Source organism: Chelonia mydas, chromosome 8 (genome assembly GCF_015237465.2).
Source record: "Chelonia mydas isolate rCheMyd1 chromosome 8, rCheMyd1.pri.v2, whole genome shotgun sequence".
Taxonomy (NCBI): Eukaryota; Metazoa; Chordata; order Testudines; family Cheloniidae; genus Chelonia; species Chelonia mydas.
This window is the reverse complement of record NC_057854.1, coordinates 81,777,123-81,796,989: the sequence shown is the minus strand read 5'-3', so window position 1 is coordinate 81,796,989 and position 19,867 is coordinate 81,777,123. Positions and strand designations below refer to the sequence as shown.

General features: G+C 39.9%; 1 protein-coding gene across 16 annotated transcripts in view; it reads left to right on the top strand.

Annotated features, from left to right (window-relative positions):
* Positions 1–19,609, top strand: part of MIGA1 (mitoguardin 1) — a 59,189-nt gene extending 39,580 nt beyond the window's left edge. For 10 of the 16 annotated variants that reach the window (XM_043520814.1, XM_043520819.1, XM_043520813.1 and 7 more), the window contains 8 exons: positions 4,368–4,486; positions 4,676–4,748; positions 5,377–5,463; positions 5,676–5,774; positions 6,125–6,259; positions 7,786–7,839; positions 17,057–17,173; positions 18,510–19,609. In XM_043520814.1, the coding sequence (XP_043376749.1) occupies positions 4,368–4,486; positions 4,676–4,748; positions 5,377–5,463; positions 5,676–5,774; positions 6,125–6,259; positions 7,786–7,839; positions 17,057–17,173; positions 18,510–18,728 (903 nt within the window). In that variant the 3' untranslated portion in view covers positions 18,729–19,609. Of the gene's footprint in view, positions 1–4,367; positions 4,487–4,675; positions 4,749–5,376; positions 5,464–5,675; positions 5,775–6,124; positions 6,260–6,917; positions 7,021–7,785; positions 7,840–16,644; positions 16,706–17,056; positions 17,174–18,509 lie in introns of those variants that run through there. The other 6 variants (XM_043520823.1, XM_043520822.1, XM_037908019.2 and 3 more) reach the window with 4 other exon arrangements.
* The last annotated feature ends 258 nt before the right edge of the window (positions 19,610–19,867 follow it).

Sequence of the window (19,867 nt, the reverse complement as noted above, 5' to 3'; positions counted from 1 at the left end):
TTCCACTGAAGCAGCTTTTGCACACAGATGTCACGACAGTTGTACCCTTTTAATTTTCCTGTCCTAATTAATAGCTTGTGGATTGACACTTTAGTTTGAGTGGTAGATACAGCTAAAGAAATTTAACTACAAATTTTGTTTCTTGCTTTTAGACCCAGGATCTGATCCTGTTTACACTGTGACTGTAGAAACAGAATACATTATTTGGGAGGGTCCTGCTCTTCTTTATGCTTTAAAAGACTTTCTTGAAATCTACAACTGGAAGGTATTTGAAGAAAGTACCTTTTAATTTATTGCATACAATCTGAGTGAGACCACATCCATAAATTCTAGACTCAATTGGAAATAAAAGTTCCGGAGATGGGGGGACACTTGTGAGGAATGGGGCTGGGCCTGAAGGTTGTGTGGCAGGTGAGTTCTCGAGACCACAGGCATTCTGACCCAGATCCTCAGCTATGTCACAGTGCTAATCAGACTTTAAAAATACCTTTGTGCTCCTCAAGTTTTAGCAATTGCTTGGGAATAGTTCAGTCTCAGGTAGGGGCTATGGTTGGCTAGAGTGGCCACCAAGTTCATCAGAAGGAGCCATTTTGGTAGCTGAGAATAGCCAGCAATCCACAGGCAATATTCCCAGCACAGGTTCCCTCCCTGTGAGAGAGCCTGCTCTATACTGACAGGTATTCCTGAGGGGGCAGGAAGTTACAGACCTTTTATGTTACCAGAGCAGGGTCATGAATAGGCCCTTTGTTTCTTCATGGCTTGCAAGAGCATTTGTCTTTTCTTCCTGCCTGTCTGGGACAAACAAGACACATGGGATGTGGTTTAACTAGGCAGCAACTTTATTAATTTAACTCATCTGGGAGCTATCCAGTAATATATTGCCCAGTGCAGATCTTTGTTCCCTCCATAATCTGTTCCACCTGGTGGAGGACTGTTGTCAGTCCCCATTTCCCATCACCTCTCCACATCTGGTCCTAACACATTGCTGGGACATATCTGTCCTCCAGGGGCTGGGAAAAAGAGTTCTCCTCCCTGTACCACACAGTAGGAACCCCAGCCCGGTTCCCCAGCTGCTGCTTCTAACTTCACTTCAGATTCCAGTTTAGCAGACCCCCTGTCGAACAAGTATCTGCACTGGACACCTGTTAAGTTGCAACAACTTGAACTTCACCATTGCCTTCTAACCAGCCCACTAGGTTCCTGGGCTGCTATGGGAAAGGCAAAAATAACTCTGGCCATTCTGGCAATGAGGGGAAAAGTCCATGTCAGTCACAGAAAAGGCAATTAGCACAATATCCAAACCAGACCCAAAAAACCCTGGTCCTAACCTCAGAGTGGGAGCTGTTTTTCTGGTCATGTGATAGCCCCAACCAGGGGAAGAGGCCTTATATGCCTTCTTCGTGGGTCTATAGGACCATATGGGCTTTCACTGCACCCCCTAGACAAGCCAGTCAGCTCCAAAACCCATGAGGCAGCTGAGCACCCATTAGAAGGGTGGGGGGTGACCCTTCAAGAAGCCAGACAGCTCTCTTTCCCTTGCCTTTCCAGACAAAGCCCCCCATCTCTGAGGCTGCTGGGATGCATTGATGGCTTTGGACTTAAAATTTATTATGTTGATTTTTTTTAAAAAAATTCTCTGATTCCAGAAATCCTGCTGCTAAAAACTGAGCCACAATAGAGGTAAAACGCTTCTTTTTTTATTGTCCCCTAATTTTATGACAGAACTGCATGTTCATCAGTATACTTGCTAATTGTCACAAACCTTATTTGACTACTAGATTTGCCCCTTTTTGATTTTGACTTGGATATTTTTTACTTTATAATTTAGATTAATAGTATTACAGAACTAGGATGAGTTGCCACAGTTTCACTATGAGGAACACTTTAAAGTAATTTCATATTTTCTTTGTCATTAAAGTGCTATGACTTATTTTTCATATCCAGGAAAGTGAAAACACTGCGGCTACTCTGTCTAGGGCATTTCAGGTCTTTAACTCTCCCTTACAGACAATTAAGTAAAATATAAATACTTTATAGCTGTAATAACTAACTTATAAATTATCTCCTTTGTCTACATGCTTTGACTTGACGGGAATGCGTCAAGAAAGCAGTTGCTTTCTCATGGGGTTCAGCTGTTGTAGCGTGTGTTGCTATTTTATTTCATCTGCAAAGTATAAGAAGGAGTTATTAACTACAGGTAACATTGCGCCTGATACAAATCCCATGGAAGTCTGATCAGGCCCCATGTTACCTGTATTCCTTCTCCTGCTTTGCAGGTGAAGTAAAGCATATAGGAGTTTGTTGGCATCCTTAGGCGTTGGATTGGACCTTTTAACATTAGTATGATTCAGTGTGTCCTATTATGTGCTTGTTCTTTTTGAAAATATTTACATTAAAGTTTGAAAAATACCTTTCTATAAAAATTGTTAGGCTGTAACACTGGAAAACAGATTCTGTATGAAGTAAGACTTTTTTCTTATTCTGAAACTAGTGGAAAAACTTGCATAACAAGTATGTTTATACCTCAAATATGAAAAATACTAGAAAATCTGTTTATTCCTACCACTGCTAATCAGTTAAAATATTATTTACAACTTCTCAAGTATACATTTGACAATCTTCACTGAAAGAACTTGTTGCTTTTTTGATTAAATAAGATAAAGCAACTTTAGAGAGTAACACTGTAAATTCTCTAAACATGTTTTAGGCTATTTTGTTACTATTAATATGATGCTATTGTTAACTAGTATCAAAACTTTGATATGTTTTCACAGCTGCAGATTTATTTCAGGAAGTCTGTTTATCCTAGTCCATTCTGCCAAACCAACAAATAAACAAGACAGGACAAAGATTTAAAACTCAAGACAGAGCTGTTAATTTTCATGCTAGTTTAATTGCTTGTAAATTGCTCCAAGTATATTATCTTACCAATTTTTTTAAAGTTTTTATTTTTCACTTATTCTCTTAAGTACTCAGTCATGCTTTTGAACACAGTTCAGGAAAGCCTCTCTCTTCAGGTCAATACTTGCACACACTAAGTCCCATTGAAATCAGGGGAATTTAAACACATGCTTAAGTGCTCTCCTGAATCAAGGCCATAATCCTTACTTGGTCTAACTCTCATTGTAGTCACTGGGGTTTGCTCCAAAAGGGACCACAGAACAGGTCCACTCAGGAGTATATTTTTCTTATTAATATGCATGTAGAACTTCTCCTGCCACCTCTTACAGAGATGTATCCCCTATGATGGAAAAATATGCCCCCTTTTTTTTTTTTAACTTGGAGATAAATTTGACATTATCATCTTAAAACTTAATGTTAAGGAAAGACTGTGTTTGAAGGAAACATTGTAACAGTTGTTTGTCTAACTTTGAACATGTCTAGAAGACAGAGATATAAATATGTTAAAAACCCAGATAGAGTATATTTTAATTGTTGTAAAAATTAGTTTTATTTAAGACACTTCTAAATTAGGGGTTTGATGCTTAGAAGTACAAAATGTCTTTTCAGGCGATCAGCAGTAATACTGTAAAGTAAATTCTTTTGAAGTTGTTAAATGTGTGTTCTAGCCATTTAGTAAATAGAAAAATGTGTGCCTCTATGGTTTTTTGGATAGATAATAAGAATGATGTAATGTTTGTAATAGAAGTGGTAACTGTTTAACCTACCAGCCATACCGACAGCTATGTGGAGTGAAAAATTATGATATTCCTAACATACGATGCTCTACATTAATGTTTTTTGAATGGTTTAAATATTATTTTCTTTAATAACATTCTGTGGGATGGGTAATGATGCATTTCTGTAGTAATGTCAGCCAAAGGTTTAAACTCAAATATTAGAAACCGTAGACAGAGAAGAGACTTTTTTGGCGCCTAAGTAAAAAACTGGATTGTAATGTCTTAATCATAGAAAATGTGTTTTAGTAATTAACAGCCATGTTTACTAGGAAAATGACAGTGATTTCTATAAACATTCCCAGCTTTCTTTATGATGTGATCCTCTTGCCCCTTTTAATGCCTCATCATCAATTTATTCTTCGTGACCAGCGGAGAGACATTTCCTTTCAACAAACCCTATGGGTTTAAGTATTCAAATTCTGAACACGCTAATCTGAACCTGTTCTACAATTTAACTCTGCAGAAGCTCAAAACTGAAACCATAGCTTTCATTTTAAAATCCACAATGTTCTAGAATGTTGTTTTGTTTTTAGTATTGAGTGTTGACCAGTTATAGATACAGTTAACCAACGTAGAAAAGAATATTCCTTTCATCAGACTATCAAGCAGACTTTGAATTAATTTATTTTACTTTTAAAATCATTTTAGCAAGTTAGTTAATAAGCTTTAACAAAAAATATCTTTCAGCTTACTGAACACAGAGAGATCCGAAATACCTATGGTCTAGAGTCTCTTTGCCATTGTCCATTATATGAAGAAGCTATGCACTTAGCAGAAGAGGGCAAAATTTATTCCAGAATATTAAGGTATTGATTTATATTTACTAATTAATTTCCAAGAAAAGCCAAGGAATAAAGATAAATACTCTACATAATACTGCATTTAATCTCCTAATCTCAGAGTAATGGATGCTATTTCTAAATAAATCCTAGTCAAATTGTACTGTGCTTTGGTTTTTTAAATATAGTTTACAACTTTTTTTCCATTTTATGTAGGACTGAAATGTTGGAGTGTCTAGGAGATAGTGACTTTCTCGCTAAACTTCACTGTATTCGGCAGGCTTTTCAGGTAAATACTTAGTTATCAGTGTGGTGCACACACTCTCACTCACACATTCTCTTTCTTCTACAATATGTATATCTTAAATGGAGCAGAGTTAGGTCAAAGCTAAGAGGTTTTTGACTAGCTCTACTTCTTCAGTGACCTATTTTTAGTGTAATAGTTATATATTGTAATTATTGAATGCTGTTTGAGAGCAGCATATTTTTGTTTAATATTCAGCTCACTGAAGGAGTGGCTTTTTTATGTTTTGAGAACTATGAACTTTTGAGAGTTTTTTCATTAATTTTAAAGCGTTTTGAGTAACATTTTATCTACTTAAGAATGTTGTTGCATTCAGGTGCCTGCAATTTAAAGGACATGCTTAAGTACCTTTCTGAATCAGGGACAATATGTTAAGACAAAATGAATGGCCTCTTTGATAATGATGTGCATCACTGGATGGGAGACCTATCTTTTTGAGTATCCTTGGAACCTTTGCTTCCTGGATTGGTTAGAAGTATTGTATTTGCATACTGTATTAATATCAAGCATCTCATCTGATTTGACTAAAGAAACTAATAGCCTCATTTAATGCAATTCCCTTCATAAATAAATTGTGTACTTATAGGTCTGTATTGCCTGGAAATTTTTCTAGGTAATTCTTTCAGAAACAGCTAACAGACTATTTCTTGCTGAGAGTGGAAGAAAAATTTTGTCAGCTTTAATTGTGAGAGCTCGAAAGGTAAATTCCTTTTTTGTTGTTACTTTAGTGTATTCATTGTAACCAGAGATCAAAGTTCATTTGTCTGGTCTTAGAGTTAACCATGATAAATTCTCTAGGCACATAAAAAAAAAAAAGAAAACAAACCCCAAAACACTTGCCTTTTAAGAGTTTAGAACTAAAACAAGTCGTCCTACTAGGAAATATGACACTTAACTGGCTGTATTTCACAGAATCCAAAGAAATTTGAAGAAGTCTTTGATGAAATGATATATTTTTTAGAGAAAACAGACCACTGGGATAATACTGAAATGGAACTTGCTGCCAGGGGGGTAAGTTAGGATTTCTGTAGTGCTTTTTTTCTTCATTAAACTTGATTATACAACTGTTTCCCCTTTCAAAATTGATATTTATTAATCATAAGTATGAGAAATCCAGCTGCTTTTTTATACTTCAGATGATTTAGAGAAATGTGCTTCCACTTCTTTTTTAAAACCTCTGTACCGCTGAGTTGCAATGTCAGGTTCTTTTCCATTAGTGAAATGCTTTTTAGTGTTACCTAAATAACTTAAAATGATAAATCTGCCTGATCGATATATAGAGTATGGAATACTGGCTTATGCTCTGTTCCAGTATTGAAAGAGAAGTTAAGTTATTTTGATCTTATTCTAACTGAATGCAGGTGAAAAATCTAAATTTTTACGACATTGTTCTGGATTTTATATTAATGGATTCCTTTGAAGATTTAGAGAATCCACCCACATCTATACAGAATGTAGTAAACAACCGTTGGCTAAATTCCTCCTTTAAAGAAACTGTAAGTGGTTTTTAAAATTTCTTATACTATGATTCTTAGAGATTATTGTAACCGATAGGAGACATGATAAAATTACATTAGTTTCAACATGCTTTTCTAAAATTTTTAAATAAGTATACTATTGGGAATAGATACCTGTCTCACTCTTAAAGATTAGGATACCAGCATCTGTAGCAACTGAACTCATCCTTTTTATCCAGGGGCTACGAACAGTGCAAGTAATCACAATAGGTGGCTTCAACTCTGATCTGGGGAGACCTTTCTCTCTGTCAGAGGTAATTCCATTTCCAACTATAGCTCAGTACTAAAATATTCCTGAGCAAAAACTACTACACTTGTCAGTCTTGCAAAATCTTAATTTTTAAAATTTACTAGACTTACTTGCCAGCCGTTTGCCATGATGCTTGATTATAATGGAAAAAACTTGTACTCACTTGGCAAAAAGAAATATTTGCCCTGGATGAGTAGAATTTTGCAAGGCTGGTGTGTATGTTAACCACATTTTGAAATAAGATATACTGATTTATGGAGGAAATCTATTCGTTCATATCCCAGAATTGTACTGGTCAGGTATGGAAAAGTAGCAAGCATTGTAAAATATACAAAGACTCAGACATTCATAACATTTTCAGAAACTTATTTTAGGTTTTTTTCATAGGTGCATCAGCCTGTTTTGCTTGCTAGAAAATGTTCATAATAATAACTGAGCTTATCCATGCATGTTTGAAGGAAGGGATTGTGGTGTGGCCAATTGTTCATAGGTGAGAGATGTTGCTGTCATTGCATCTATTTAGAACTATAAACTGCTGGTTTTCCTTTTCCTTTTTTATTTTTTACCCTTCAATTGAAATATTTCTTCTACAGAAAAAAGGTAAGGCACATATTTTTTGTAGCATATGTGGAAAGTTGTGTTTTGTGAGTAGCAAGTTTCCTCATGGTATTGAAGTAGCATCACATTCCATCAGAATGCTGTTATGTTCTGTGGGGGAGGGGAGCCTCGATTTGCCAACAATATGTTATATTGCTCAGTTCCTTATTTGGACAAAACTCCATAGCTGTATGCAAAACTATTTCAAGTATGTTCTTTCTTAAAGTGAAAAAGGCCATTACTGTGTATTCATATGCTTCCTTTTAAAATCTGAGATAGTTATGGTTTTGGAACACACACATTTTGGCACACAACATACTGTATGTCTGCGAGGTTGAATTTAAGTGTTGCTAATGTTAAATTGTGAAAAACAGTTAGGAGGCTTAGTAATTGAAATACAATTTGGCACCAACGCAAAATGGGACAGAAATTTCTGGAAAATACACAATTTCATTTTTTAAAATTTAAACCTAAGAAATATGAACTGATAGTAAAATGAGCTATTCACAACAGATAACATTTTATGTTTGAACTTATGCTATCACAGCATTAAAATAAAGGAAATAACTCGTCATCGAATGCAAGATCTTATAGTCTACTGTTTTTTAAATAGTTTTCTTGTGTAGAAGTTACATAAATAATTTCTTCTTATATTTAGGCTGTGGCTTCAAGCTGCTGGTCGGTACTGAAGCAAAAAAGGCAGCAAATGAAGGTAAATTGTCTTGAGATCTAATCTGAAGCCTGTTTAATTTTATAATTCAGAGATTCTGACCAAACTTGAGTGACCAACTCCTAGAATGCTAGAAGTTTGAAGTCATGCTGTGTGCCATCAAAGAAGTAAATTACAAAGTCCTGCTCCTGCAGACACTTAAAAGTGTACATGTGTAAAGTCTACCATGTCAATTAATGTGGTTTCATGGACAGTAAGATGACAACTCATTTGCAATGTTCCCTCTAATCTTTTCCATCCATGTGTGGAATGAATTTTGTTATGTTCACCAATATCAAGGTAATGTGTAGATGTGCGCCACCAGTAGAAACAAAAAACCTAGGTATAATATATATATTTTAAAAGTTACCGTAGGGATAATTATTCCAGCCAGGACAGGTTAGACATTTCAACTCACTAATCAAAGAATTAAATTTAAGCATAAGGGAGAAATAAAAATTAGGAAATGCATAGACCAGTCAGAAAACTAAAATAACAGCACTTCGAAAGAATAAAATTGTAGAGAATATATGTGCATTGCAGGAAATATCAAGAAGTAACAATACAAATTGTGTTGGGAGGTAAGTGTGAAAGACTGTGTGTGTGTGTGTGTGTGTGTGTGTGACAGACACACACTATGGGGTGGGAGGGATGTGATGTAAGGAGCTTACACTGACCTAACTTTGTCAGTGTCCACTCTACAGCTTTGCTCCTGCTGATGTGAGTGCCCTACTACACCCACATAATAACTCCACCTGCACGAGAGGCATAGTGCTTATGTCATTTTTTTAGTTAAGGCTACACAGTACACACTGCGGGTTACTTACATTGGCTCCTGGTCTGTCATCCCAGGGAGGGATGCCTGGGCTTCCAGCCAAGAGCCCGGCTGCCCCTGCCTGACTCCCTGCTCGTAGCTGTGCTGCCTCCCGGGCTCCCGGCACAGGGAGCTGAGAGCTGGACGGGAGGAGAGGGTGGGCTGGCAGGCTCTCGGCAAGGAGCTACGCACACAACTGAGAGCCTGGGCTCTCAGTCCCCTGCACTGTCCTTCTTAAGTTGGTGGAAGGGCTCCTGGTGAGGAGTGCATCACTGACCGAAGGAGGGTGGTGGAGACATGCACCACTGCAGTAACACTGCAGTGGCTATAAGTTGACCCAAATATAGGGTCTGCTTAAGTTAGTAGTGTAGACATGCCCTGAGGCTTGAAGACACTTGCAAGGGAAGCAGAATGTTTTTGTGGGTAGAGCACAGAATTTGGAGTCAAGATCTGCCTCTAGTCCTGTCTGGATAGAAGTACTTACATGGCCTCCATTACCATATTATCTAAATGCTAAGGGATTCAATGTATTTATTCTCTCAGCATTCCTGTGGGAGGTATGGAGGTACCATTATTCCCAAATTTTACACAAGGGGAGTTCAGCTATAGAGACTAAGTGACTTTCCCAAGGTTATGCAAGAAGTCTGTGGCAGAGTAAAGAATTTAATCTAGTTGTCCTGAATCTCAGCTAGCACTCTGAGTGTCCTTTCTCTACCACTGACTTCTGATCTCAGGCAAATCATGTTGGCGATTCTTAACAAATCCATTTTTCAGAAGGTTGCCTTCATTTGTAATGGTATACTTTGTAATAGATCATTTAAAAATCATACAGTCTGAATAGGAGACAGGAATCTTGAGTTATCACACCACTGTATCAATATAGTTCTTTGAATGGTTGCAAACATGTATTCCACTTAGGTGTGCACACCCCCACCACACTGAAGCTGGAAATGTTTGCAGAATTCATAGGGGTGGCGCTTATGCCCTGTGGCACTAGTCCCTCACCAGACTATTTAAGGGCAGCACCACCCCAACCCCTCTCAGGTTCTCACCACCTGTAGCTACAGTTGGTGCATTCTATGTGGTGGTTTACCTCACTTTTTTTCCTCAGTTTCTCTGTGAATTTATTGTATATAATTCATTGCTAGGTCTTGTAGCTTAGTAGTACCTTTAGATTTAGTTACAGTAGTTAGGATAGATGGTTGCCCTGGGCGATTCCTTCACTGGGGTTTAAATATTGTCTGTCATGTGGGTTAACTATCCACAGTAGTGACCCCCACACTCGTGGAGAGGGGCACATTAAGGAAAGGTGCGCTATATGCTAGTTGTTTAAGAAGAGCACTTAGGTGGCGAGAGACTTGCATCCGAAACTAGCAGCTCTTTGCCAAAGTGGGCCTACTGCTTTGCTCTATGGGAACCTCTTCAGATTGTCTGGCCCTGTGCTTTCGTTTGGAGCCAACCTGAAATGTGGCTTCTGGCCTAAGATCCGGTGCTCCCTCTAGCAGGAAGAGAGATCTTTCTTCTTCCTTGGTTCCTCAGTCAGGTTTTTTTCAGGACTTGGAGGGATTTCTCTTAGTTGTTTAAGAGGAGTGCTGACTGGCACCATGAGTCCTTTGGTACTCATGATGGAGCTGGCCCATCTAACCACTCCCCGGTATCATGCCAAGTTCATTTGGACTCTGTACTGTTGACTCTGTTTCTGGCCCTGGGGCTTCTGTTGAGTTTGATACCAGTGATGGCAGCATTGGCATTGATCGTCTTCATGCCATTGGCATACTAGACGACATCTGATCTGCTCTGCCTTTCCATTCCTGATTCCCCTATAAACGCCAGAGTTCAGGTGTTGTCAGTTGCCATGGCTTCTACATCGTTGTCTTCTGCTGCACCATTGCCGTTGTCTGTTCAGGTCACGTAGGTGTCTCACTCCTTGGTACCACATTTTGCACTGTCCGGGTCTCAAACCGCAGAGTCACAGCCAATGTCTTTTGCAGTACCAAAAAAATCATCAGTGCAGATACTTTCTTTGGCACCGATGATGTGTGTACTATGGACCCCTTTGTTGGATTTGGTGCTGACATGGGTTTTGGCACCCTCGTTTGCGCCAGTGCTGGCTAAAGGTTGATGCCTCTCCTGATACCGATGGTGTTGATCACTCATTCATCCTTGGCACTGATGAGTTTTTCTTATTAGATGTTGGACAAGGCTGATGGTTTGTTTGCTCCATCAGGGGAGGCTTCTCTGTTCCTACCAGCTGACTCCCAGGGCTTCTAGAGATCTGGTTCAGGGACATCTTCCTCTTCCCTTTCGCCCTCGAAGCACCTCAGATCATCATTGGTACCAGGATTGACACTATTCCTGCAGCAAGAATAGGGGTCGTGGCCTAGTACCCACTGGCCACCAATGCCTTACCTCTATTCCCAGTTGCCTCCTTGGAATTGTTGGGGTGTATCCCAGTCTGGAAGATCCCACTCTTCGATGTAGTCCAGGGCAAGATTGCCAATTCCAGCTGCAGTCTCTATTCCTGAGCCACTTCTATTACAGGTCATTCTTCCTGCGCTGGTCCAGACTGACCCTCTCATGCAGGAACCTGCCCCCCCCCCCCACCCACAGCAGCTTCTGTTGGCCCTGCACTACTCTTCTTCCTTTCTGGATGACTGCAATACTGAACTCTTCCTCATCAGTGCCTGAGCACTTCAAGTCATACTAGGACCTTCTCAGGCATATTATCTTACACCTTGGGATCCAGGCCAAGTACATATAAGAGAACACATAAGTTGCAGGTATCCTCCAGTCCTCAGCTCCAGGGAGAGTTGATCTCCCAATAAATGAAACCCTTTTGCAGCCTGCTAGGTCCCTTTGGATTACCCCAGCTTCATTACCTCCTACAGCTAAGTGGTATGTACCCATGCAGTGCTTTGAGTGTTTTTACTCCCATCCAGCTCTTAACTCTCTTGTGGTGATGAAAGCACTAAATGACAAGTTACTACAGGAGAGATATAAGTTCACCAGTAAGGATAGGGAGTCCAAGAGGCTGGAATTGATGGCGAGGGAAATTTTGTACAACTTCATCATTGCAGATGCACATTGCAAAGCAGCAGGCACTAATGTCCAAATATGACTTTGTTAATTGGGATGCTAAGTTCAAATTCACAGAGAAGCTGCCAGAAACCTCCCTGTAAGAGTTTAAGGCTTTCATGGCAGAGGGCCATCTGGTGGGCCAAGACTTTATTGCAGTCGGCTCTGGATGTGGCGGACATCAGCTGTGACCATGAGGCGGGCCTGATGGTTGCAGATCTCCGGCGTAGCTCTTGATGTTCAGCAGTACACAGACGACTTATCTTTTGGCAGTTATTTTTTGTTTTCAGAAAAGACTGACAAGTCCTTATGTTAATTTTAAGGACTTGTATATGAGTTTGATTTCCTTGGGAGTTTATACCCCAGTCACAGAGAGGAGTCAATAGCAGCACCACTCTCAGCATTTTTTCCACCAGTCATCCTTCCCTGTGAGACCATAGGATTTTTCCAGGAAGGGTCATAGATTGCAGAGGAGGTCTTCTGGGTCCGATTTCTACTCCCAGGGGAATTCTGCAGATTTCTTTGCTTCTCCGCAGAAAAATTACTTCTGACTGAGAATCAAAGGGAATCCACAAGAGCAGTCATGCACCCCTCCCCAGCAGTGCAGGCAGGTTGGTTTGGGCACCCAGAGCAGCTGGTAGAGATGTAAATTGCTGCGGGGGGTGGAGAGAGAGAGAGAGAGGCTCGCTATTGCAGCATGCTAGGTGTGGATGGGCAGGGCTTTGGGGTGTTTCTGAGGAGGTAGGTGTGGGGCAGGCTCTGTCCCCTCAGAGCAGAATGTAGCAGCCTGCCTACTTAGTAAATTGGTCCTGTTGTTCTTAGTGAATTCCCCTGGAAGTATAAAACCAGTGTAAGAATTTTAAGGCTCCTTTACATCGCCAGAGTGGTGTAAAGGAGCCTTTTCATAAAGGACAGTATTACCTTATAAATGCTATGTGCTTTAGTGATTAGAAGTGGTGTAAATTTTTGGACTGAAAAAATTTCCTATCAAAATGTGCTCCATGAACTGTTTGCTACTGACCTTTTTGGAGATGGTCAGTAGCCAGTATAAATTGTGAGTTTGAATCCCCAGCCCTCACTTGCTCTTCAGTTGCCTATGATGTAACACTGAACATATGGCTACATATATTTGTTGACTAATAATTAGAAGTAAAGGGTCAATACTGGGTCAACTACATTACTATTAGAGGGGTTTGGTGATTTCCTCCAGTGCTTCTCACTCCCGTTCTCCATCCATTGTATTGTAGCTTAAATAAATTACCAAAATAATTGAAATTAGGTGGATCATATTGTGTTGGTTTGACAAAAAAAAATGCAGAATTTTGCAGAATTTTAAAATATTGTGCACAGAATTTTTAAATTTTTGGTGCAGAATTCCCCTGGGAGTAAATTTCAACCAGCCAGCTCATCATCCTCCAGCATCCATTTTGACTTGCATGTCCAGGACAGTGTTCTAGTTGTGACCTCCCCTCCTCAGTTCAGAGACAGGCTGTCTTGCTTTTACAGTACTTGTGATATGGTTGCCACAGACAAATGAGTCCTAAGCACCATGAGATTAGGTTATGCCCTACAATTCCTGTCGCCTTTCCCCATACCCCTTCAGGGACCCCCTCATGAGACATTGCTCTTGCAGCAGGTCCAGACTGTTCTTACACAGGGTACTATTGAGAAAATTCCCCTACAACGTCGAGGAAAGGGTTTTTCTTCCAGGTATTTTCTGATCCCCAAATCCCCAAAGTTTGTCTATCGATCAAGGTGTCTTTCGCTGGACAAGGTTGTCTTTGTGCCTCTGGCAATCCTAGCCTCCTTTGAGTGGTAGACAGTTCAGAGCAACGTATGCCAATGTGTTCCCTTTGCACATCTTCCACCGGCCAGAATTATAGTCACCAATGCCTCCTCAATAATTTAGGGAGCGCATCTAGGGGTATTAAAAATGCAGGGCTTGTGGTTGGAACAGGAAGTTTCCCTCTCTATCAATATCCTGGAACTCCAAGCCATTTACAACGCCTGTCAAGCCTTTCTGGGTCACATCATGGCACAGTGGTTCATATACTCATTGACAATACCACTGCAGTGCGTTACGTGAACAAGCAGGGAGGCCCACTCTAACCAGATGTGTTGGGAGGCAATCAAGTTGTGGCAGTTCTGAAACAGGGAGAGCATCATTCCCATAGCAGCACACTTACCTGGGGTCCAGAATCACTTGGCAGATCACCTAAGCAGGAATTTCTCCCAGAATCACAAGTGGTCTCTAGAGTCCACTGTGCTGAAGTCCCTCTTCGTGGAATAAGGTATTCCAGCTATTGATCCGTTTGCAACGAGAGACAGCAAGACGTGCCATCAATTTTAATCTCAAGCGGGTCTCAATCCAGGCTCTTTAACCAATGCCTTCCACCTTAACTGGGGGTTGAATCTGATGTACGCCTTCCCTCTGATGCTAATCATCCCACACGTCATTCTCAAGCTGAAGTGGGATCATGCCAAACTAATTCTCATTGCTCCACCTTGGTTGAGGCAATGTTGGTTCTCTGACCTACTCGGTCTATTGGTTCAGACTCCCATCTCTCTCTCTCTCTCTCCATCCTGACCTACTACTGACTCAACACCATGGTCATGTTTTGCATCCAGCACTCAATACTCTTTATTTCATGGCATGAATGCTTTTATGGCTAGATGAGCAGAAGGAATGAAGTTTGGATGTTGTTGGACAGGTGTTGTGTAACAGTGGGAAGCTTTCTACTAGGATGACTTATTTGGCCAAGTGTGAGCAGTTTTCAGTTTGTTGCTTGCGTGGGGAATTCAGCTGGCATACGTTCAGGACGTTGTGGAGTACCTGTTACATCTTATCTTTTGGTCTGTGTCTCAGTCCATTGAGGGTTAGCAGCGATCTTGGTATTTCATCCACCCATCAAAGGGAGGTCAGTTTTCCCAAACCCCATGGTGTTGAGATGTCTAATGGGAGTCATTTGTCTCCAACTGTCTGTGAAAGAGCCACTTCCCTTGTGGAATCTTAATACTGCCCTGACTGCCATCATGGGTCCTGTGTTCAAGCCCCTGGCAACCTATTCTCTGTCCTTCCTGTGCCAGAAGACATCCTTTCTTGTGGCTATTACATTTGCAAGGAGAGTATGGGAGGTCTTATTGACAGAGTCCCTGACATACAGGTTTTCAAGGACAAAGTGGCTTTACATACGCACCCAAAATTTTTGTTAAAAATTATTTTACAGTTTAATCAAATTATTTACTTACCGGTGTCCTTTCCTAAACTGCACTCCAGCGCAGATGAACAGCGATTTCACATGTTGGATTTGAGACCACGCTTGATGTTCTATCTACACAGAACTCAGCCTTTTCAGTCATCGCCTCGTCTGATTTTCTCCTACGCAGATAGATTGAGGGGTCAAATGGTCTCTGTGCAAACGATTTCCAGATTGATAACTTTCTATATTACATCAGCATATGAAGTAGTTCAAGCGATGCTTCCGCGGAGGTTGCGGGCTCATTCGACAAGGGCCCAAGCAATGTTGATAGCATTCCTCAGTGATGTTTTGGTATTTGACATTTGCAGGACTGCTGCCTGGCCTTCTGTACATACTTTTACTAGGCACTGTGTAATTACCACTGTGTCTAGGTCAGATGCAAACTTTGGGAAGGCAGTCCTGCAGTCATTGTTTAAGTAGACTCTCTGAGCTTGTGAGTCACCTAAATGGAATACATGTCTGCAACTTTACTTGAAGAAGAAAAGACGGTTACTTACCTGTATTGTAACTCTTCGAGATATAGGTGCAGATGTGTATTCCATGACCCACCCTCCATCCCATCTGCATCAAAATCTCTACTCTTGACATTTGGTGTGAAGGAACTGAAGGGGGTTGGGACGGTGCTGTCCTTAAATAGCCTGGGGAAGAACAAGAGCCATAGGATGAAAGCACTAACCCTACAGGTACTACTGGGCAAAGTTCTCCAGTTTCGGAGTGCTGGGGGTGCACACACCTAAGTGGAATACATGTCTGCGTTCACATCTCGAAGAACAATAGTTACAGTACAGGTAAGTAACCATCTTTTGCAAATTGTGAATCTTTACTCCAGTAAACAAGACATTTGTTTCCATGCTAACAGTTTGTAAGAGCGTGTACTTAGAAAAGTAGTAATAATGAGTCTATTTTCATCATTTCAGTGCATAGATTATTTTTCTGTTTAATTCCCTATACACTGAAGTCCCAGTCCTGCAATACTTAAATATGTGCTTAACTTGACTCAGTGTGACTAGTCTTGTTGACTAATGGGTCAACTCACAGTGCATAAAGTTAAGCACATATGTAAGTCTTTGGGGCTAAGGTTGAGACTAGTTGAAGGGTTTTTGTTTTGTTTTTGTTTTTGTTTTGCTTGGGAAAGGGGGTGGATTGGTGGCCATTCATTGGTGTGTGCATAATTCTCTATATTGTATTTTAGTTTGAAATGGGTGTTGATAGAATAGGCTGGCCATCAATAGATATTTAAGTCTGAAGGAATAAATAAAATACGCAAATAGATGTAGTGGACACATTCGTTTATATATCAACCCTCTCAGGCCATATATGTTTAGTTTATCAAAAAGAAGACCAAGAGATGATTTGATGATGATGTGTATGTACCTTCCAAGGATAAAATACCAGGTACTAAAGGGCTCTTTGATCTAGTGGAGAAAGTCATAGCAGGAATCAATGGCTGCAAATTAAAGCCAGCCATACTCAAATTAGAAACAAGATCTAACTTTATCAATGAATGATTAACCATTGGAACAAGTTAGCAAAAGAAGTGGTGGACAGGATGCTTTCAGAAAGATGCTTTAATCAAACAATCCAGGTGTAACTGGATGAAATTCTATGATTTGTGTTATATAAGAGTATTATACTATATCAGTGGTTCTCAACCCACAGGCCGTTTGCCACACAATGAGCACACAGCTACAGCGCATGTGACATCCTCAGGGCCATACAGGTACTATATATATTGTGTGGATGCGGCCCCCATAACACACTGAGAGCTGCATATCTGGCGCACAGTGGTAAATAAATTGAGAACCACTGGACTAGATTTGATGGTCTTTTCTAGCCTTAAATTATTAATGTATGAATATCAATATTATATCGAGATTCCTTCAAAATGTTTATATTCTAAAATACTGCTGAAGATGAAAACTTTTAACAATCCTGCCACTTACTTGATATACAATGTAATTTAAATGAGTAGTTTGGCTAGTTACCAGAGACTTACATAATGCCTTAAGTTGATATAATAGGGATTTATACTGAGAAAAATAACTCCTTTCTCTACTACTTACATCACCAGGTACCTGACGGTTTTTTTGCACACTTCTATTCCATTTGTGAGCATGTGAGTCCTGTTTTGGCATGGGGCTTTTTGGGACCTAGAAACTCTCTTTATGATCTATGCTGCTTCTTTAAGGTATGCATCCTTTTTGTAATGATCATTTATCTAACATAAAAAAGCACCAATCAGATGGGAGGATCTTACTTAAAGGGACACCATTAAGATAAAAATAATGTATATAAAAAACCTTTGCTAGTCAATATTCATCCTGATTATTTTGTTATACCAGAGATTAATGTATCCCAGTTGCCACAAATAACAGGGATTAATTTGCCCCCTACTAGAAAAACAATCCCTACCTATGTTGCTAATTATACTGTAAGTCAGGGGTGGGGAACCTTTTTTCTATCAGGGGCCATTAACCCACAGAAAAAAATCAGTCGCGGGCCGCACGCAGCCCCGTGGGGCAAGGGAGGGGTGTGCAGTGGCTCAGGGCTTCCCCTAGACTCTGGGGTGGGGCCAGAAATGACAGGTTCAGGGTGCAGGAGGAGGCTCGGAGCAGGAGGTTGGGGTGCGGGAGGGGGTGAGGGTTCTGGCTGGGGGTGCAGGCTCTGGGATGGGGCTGGGGATGAGGAGTTTGGGGTGCAGGAGGGGGTTCCGACCTGGGGCAGGGGGTTAGGGTGGGGGTGCAGGCTCAGTTGCGGGCCACACACAACCCCATGGGGTGGGGGGGGAGGGGGAGGCACCGAGGCTCAGGGCTTCTGGCCCACGGTGCAGAGACTTGCCACAAGCCAGATTAAATTAAGCAGCAGGCTGGAGGTTCCCCACCCCTGCTGTAAGTTAACAACACACTAAGAATTGTCAGAACATAGGACCCCCAGTCTTGAAAACACTTAGGAGTCTGTGTAACACTTTGTACATGAGAATCCAACTGAAGTCATGAGACTACTAGTATACATAAGTGTTTGCTTGCAACATTAGGGCTATAATTTGCAATTCACTATTTATGGTGTTGCACTAATTTTTTATTTCATTTTGTGTGAACAGTGAACCTAGATTGGTTAGTTTTACTTATTTATAGTCCGTTCCCTTTCTTGTTCTTCCATGCACTGTCGAAGTGCTGTTGTAAGCTTTCTTGTTTATTTCCAACACTGCAGCTCAGCGAAACTTCTTAAGAAAAATATTAATCCTGAACATTTCTATTAATCTTAGGTTGGTTTTGGAGCCTAAACCTACCTGACAGTGTCTATTTGTAATGGTTTTTTTTAAAACAGTCAAGAGAGTTAGTAACTGAATGTTGGGAGTTAAACACAGTAAGAAATTTCCCAATAAATTTGTGTGCATATTTTATATATGCTTTGGAGAGATTATGTATAAATGAGCAAAAATATATAACATTGTCTAATTAATATTTAACAAAACTCTATACATTGCTATAAGTAAATACAGGTTTTTCTTTTTTATCCACTAGGATCAAGTTCTTTACTTCCTCAAAGACATTTTTGACTTTGAAAAGGTGCGATATTCAACTATGGAGAGTTTAGCTGAAGATCTTATGCAATTGCTAATGCGTCGCACTGAACTTTTAATGGCCTACCTTGGAGCTGATTCACTAAGGCATGTCAGTGGTTGCATAAGTGGTCATGGACACATCACGGCCAATGGGCTTTTGGAAGAGAAAGTACAATAAGCTTAAAAAAACCTAAATTGAGTGCACCTTGCCTTTTCCCCCTCCTCCAGTGCTGTCATTACTGTTTTTGAGCAAACATCTGAAAATATAACTGTTGCTAAATATGGAATGGACTCAGGGAGATTAAAAAAAAAATTAGGAAAAGAACTGGTGAGCATATTACAGTATATATACCTAAATTTAAAAATCACAGCTCAGCTGTCTCTGTATTTATATATAATGTACCCCAAAGTTTTTTCTGCAATATTTGGGTAAAATGTATTTATGAAATACTGTACACTTGCCACAGATATTATGTAGTATGTGGTATATGGAGTTATTAGATGAGTTTGTCTTTAAGCCTTATTATATGAAATGTTCAGTACAAACTCTGCAATGTGCTTTATGTCTAGAAAGTGTTTCAGCCAAGGTATACACATCTTTCAACCTATGTGATACACCTGCCAAAAAAAAACAAAATAAACAAACAAAACTTGACAAAATATTTAACTACACCCTATACTTGTGTTTGTGTAGGTAAGCAGTCATTTTGTATTGAAACATAATGGAGTAATGTAGTGAATGCAGTCACAATTTGGGCAGGTGAAACTAACATGAAAAACTCAATGCTAATTGGTGTTGGCTTAAAATATGTAAATACATCATCACTGAGGTTGATGTTTGAAATCACGAGTGTGAGATCACTGTTTGGTATATTCTAAAAGTAATGACAGTTTCTTCAGGTTAATTAATTGGTTTAAAACTCATCTTTCTAAGTTTTTAAAACTATGCTGTGATTATGAATAAACTAGTATCATTCTTGGTTCAAATGTAGCATTTTAACTATATTTTAAAGTAAGGATGTATAATAAAACCTAAAGACATGTTGTTTCTCAATTAAATCAGTCTCAGTCATTTCTTTCAAAAAGCCAGCCTTCGGTTTGGGAGAGGACTTTATATATGAGTTTTGGTAAGTGTGTCTTTCAGTACACACAACTGGTGCTCAGTTCAGGGAATCTTTTGTGTAGTCTTGTCTTGAATTTCAGAATAAAAAGTTTGAGGAAAAACTTTTTCATGGGTCTCCCTTTTAGAGAAGCCACAAAGACCCTTTTTATGGTACTTTATAAGAATAGAGTATTTCAGCATCTGAGTGATACACA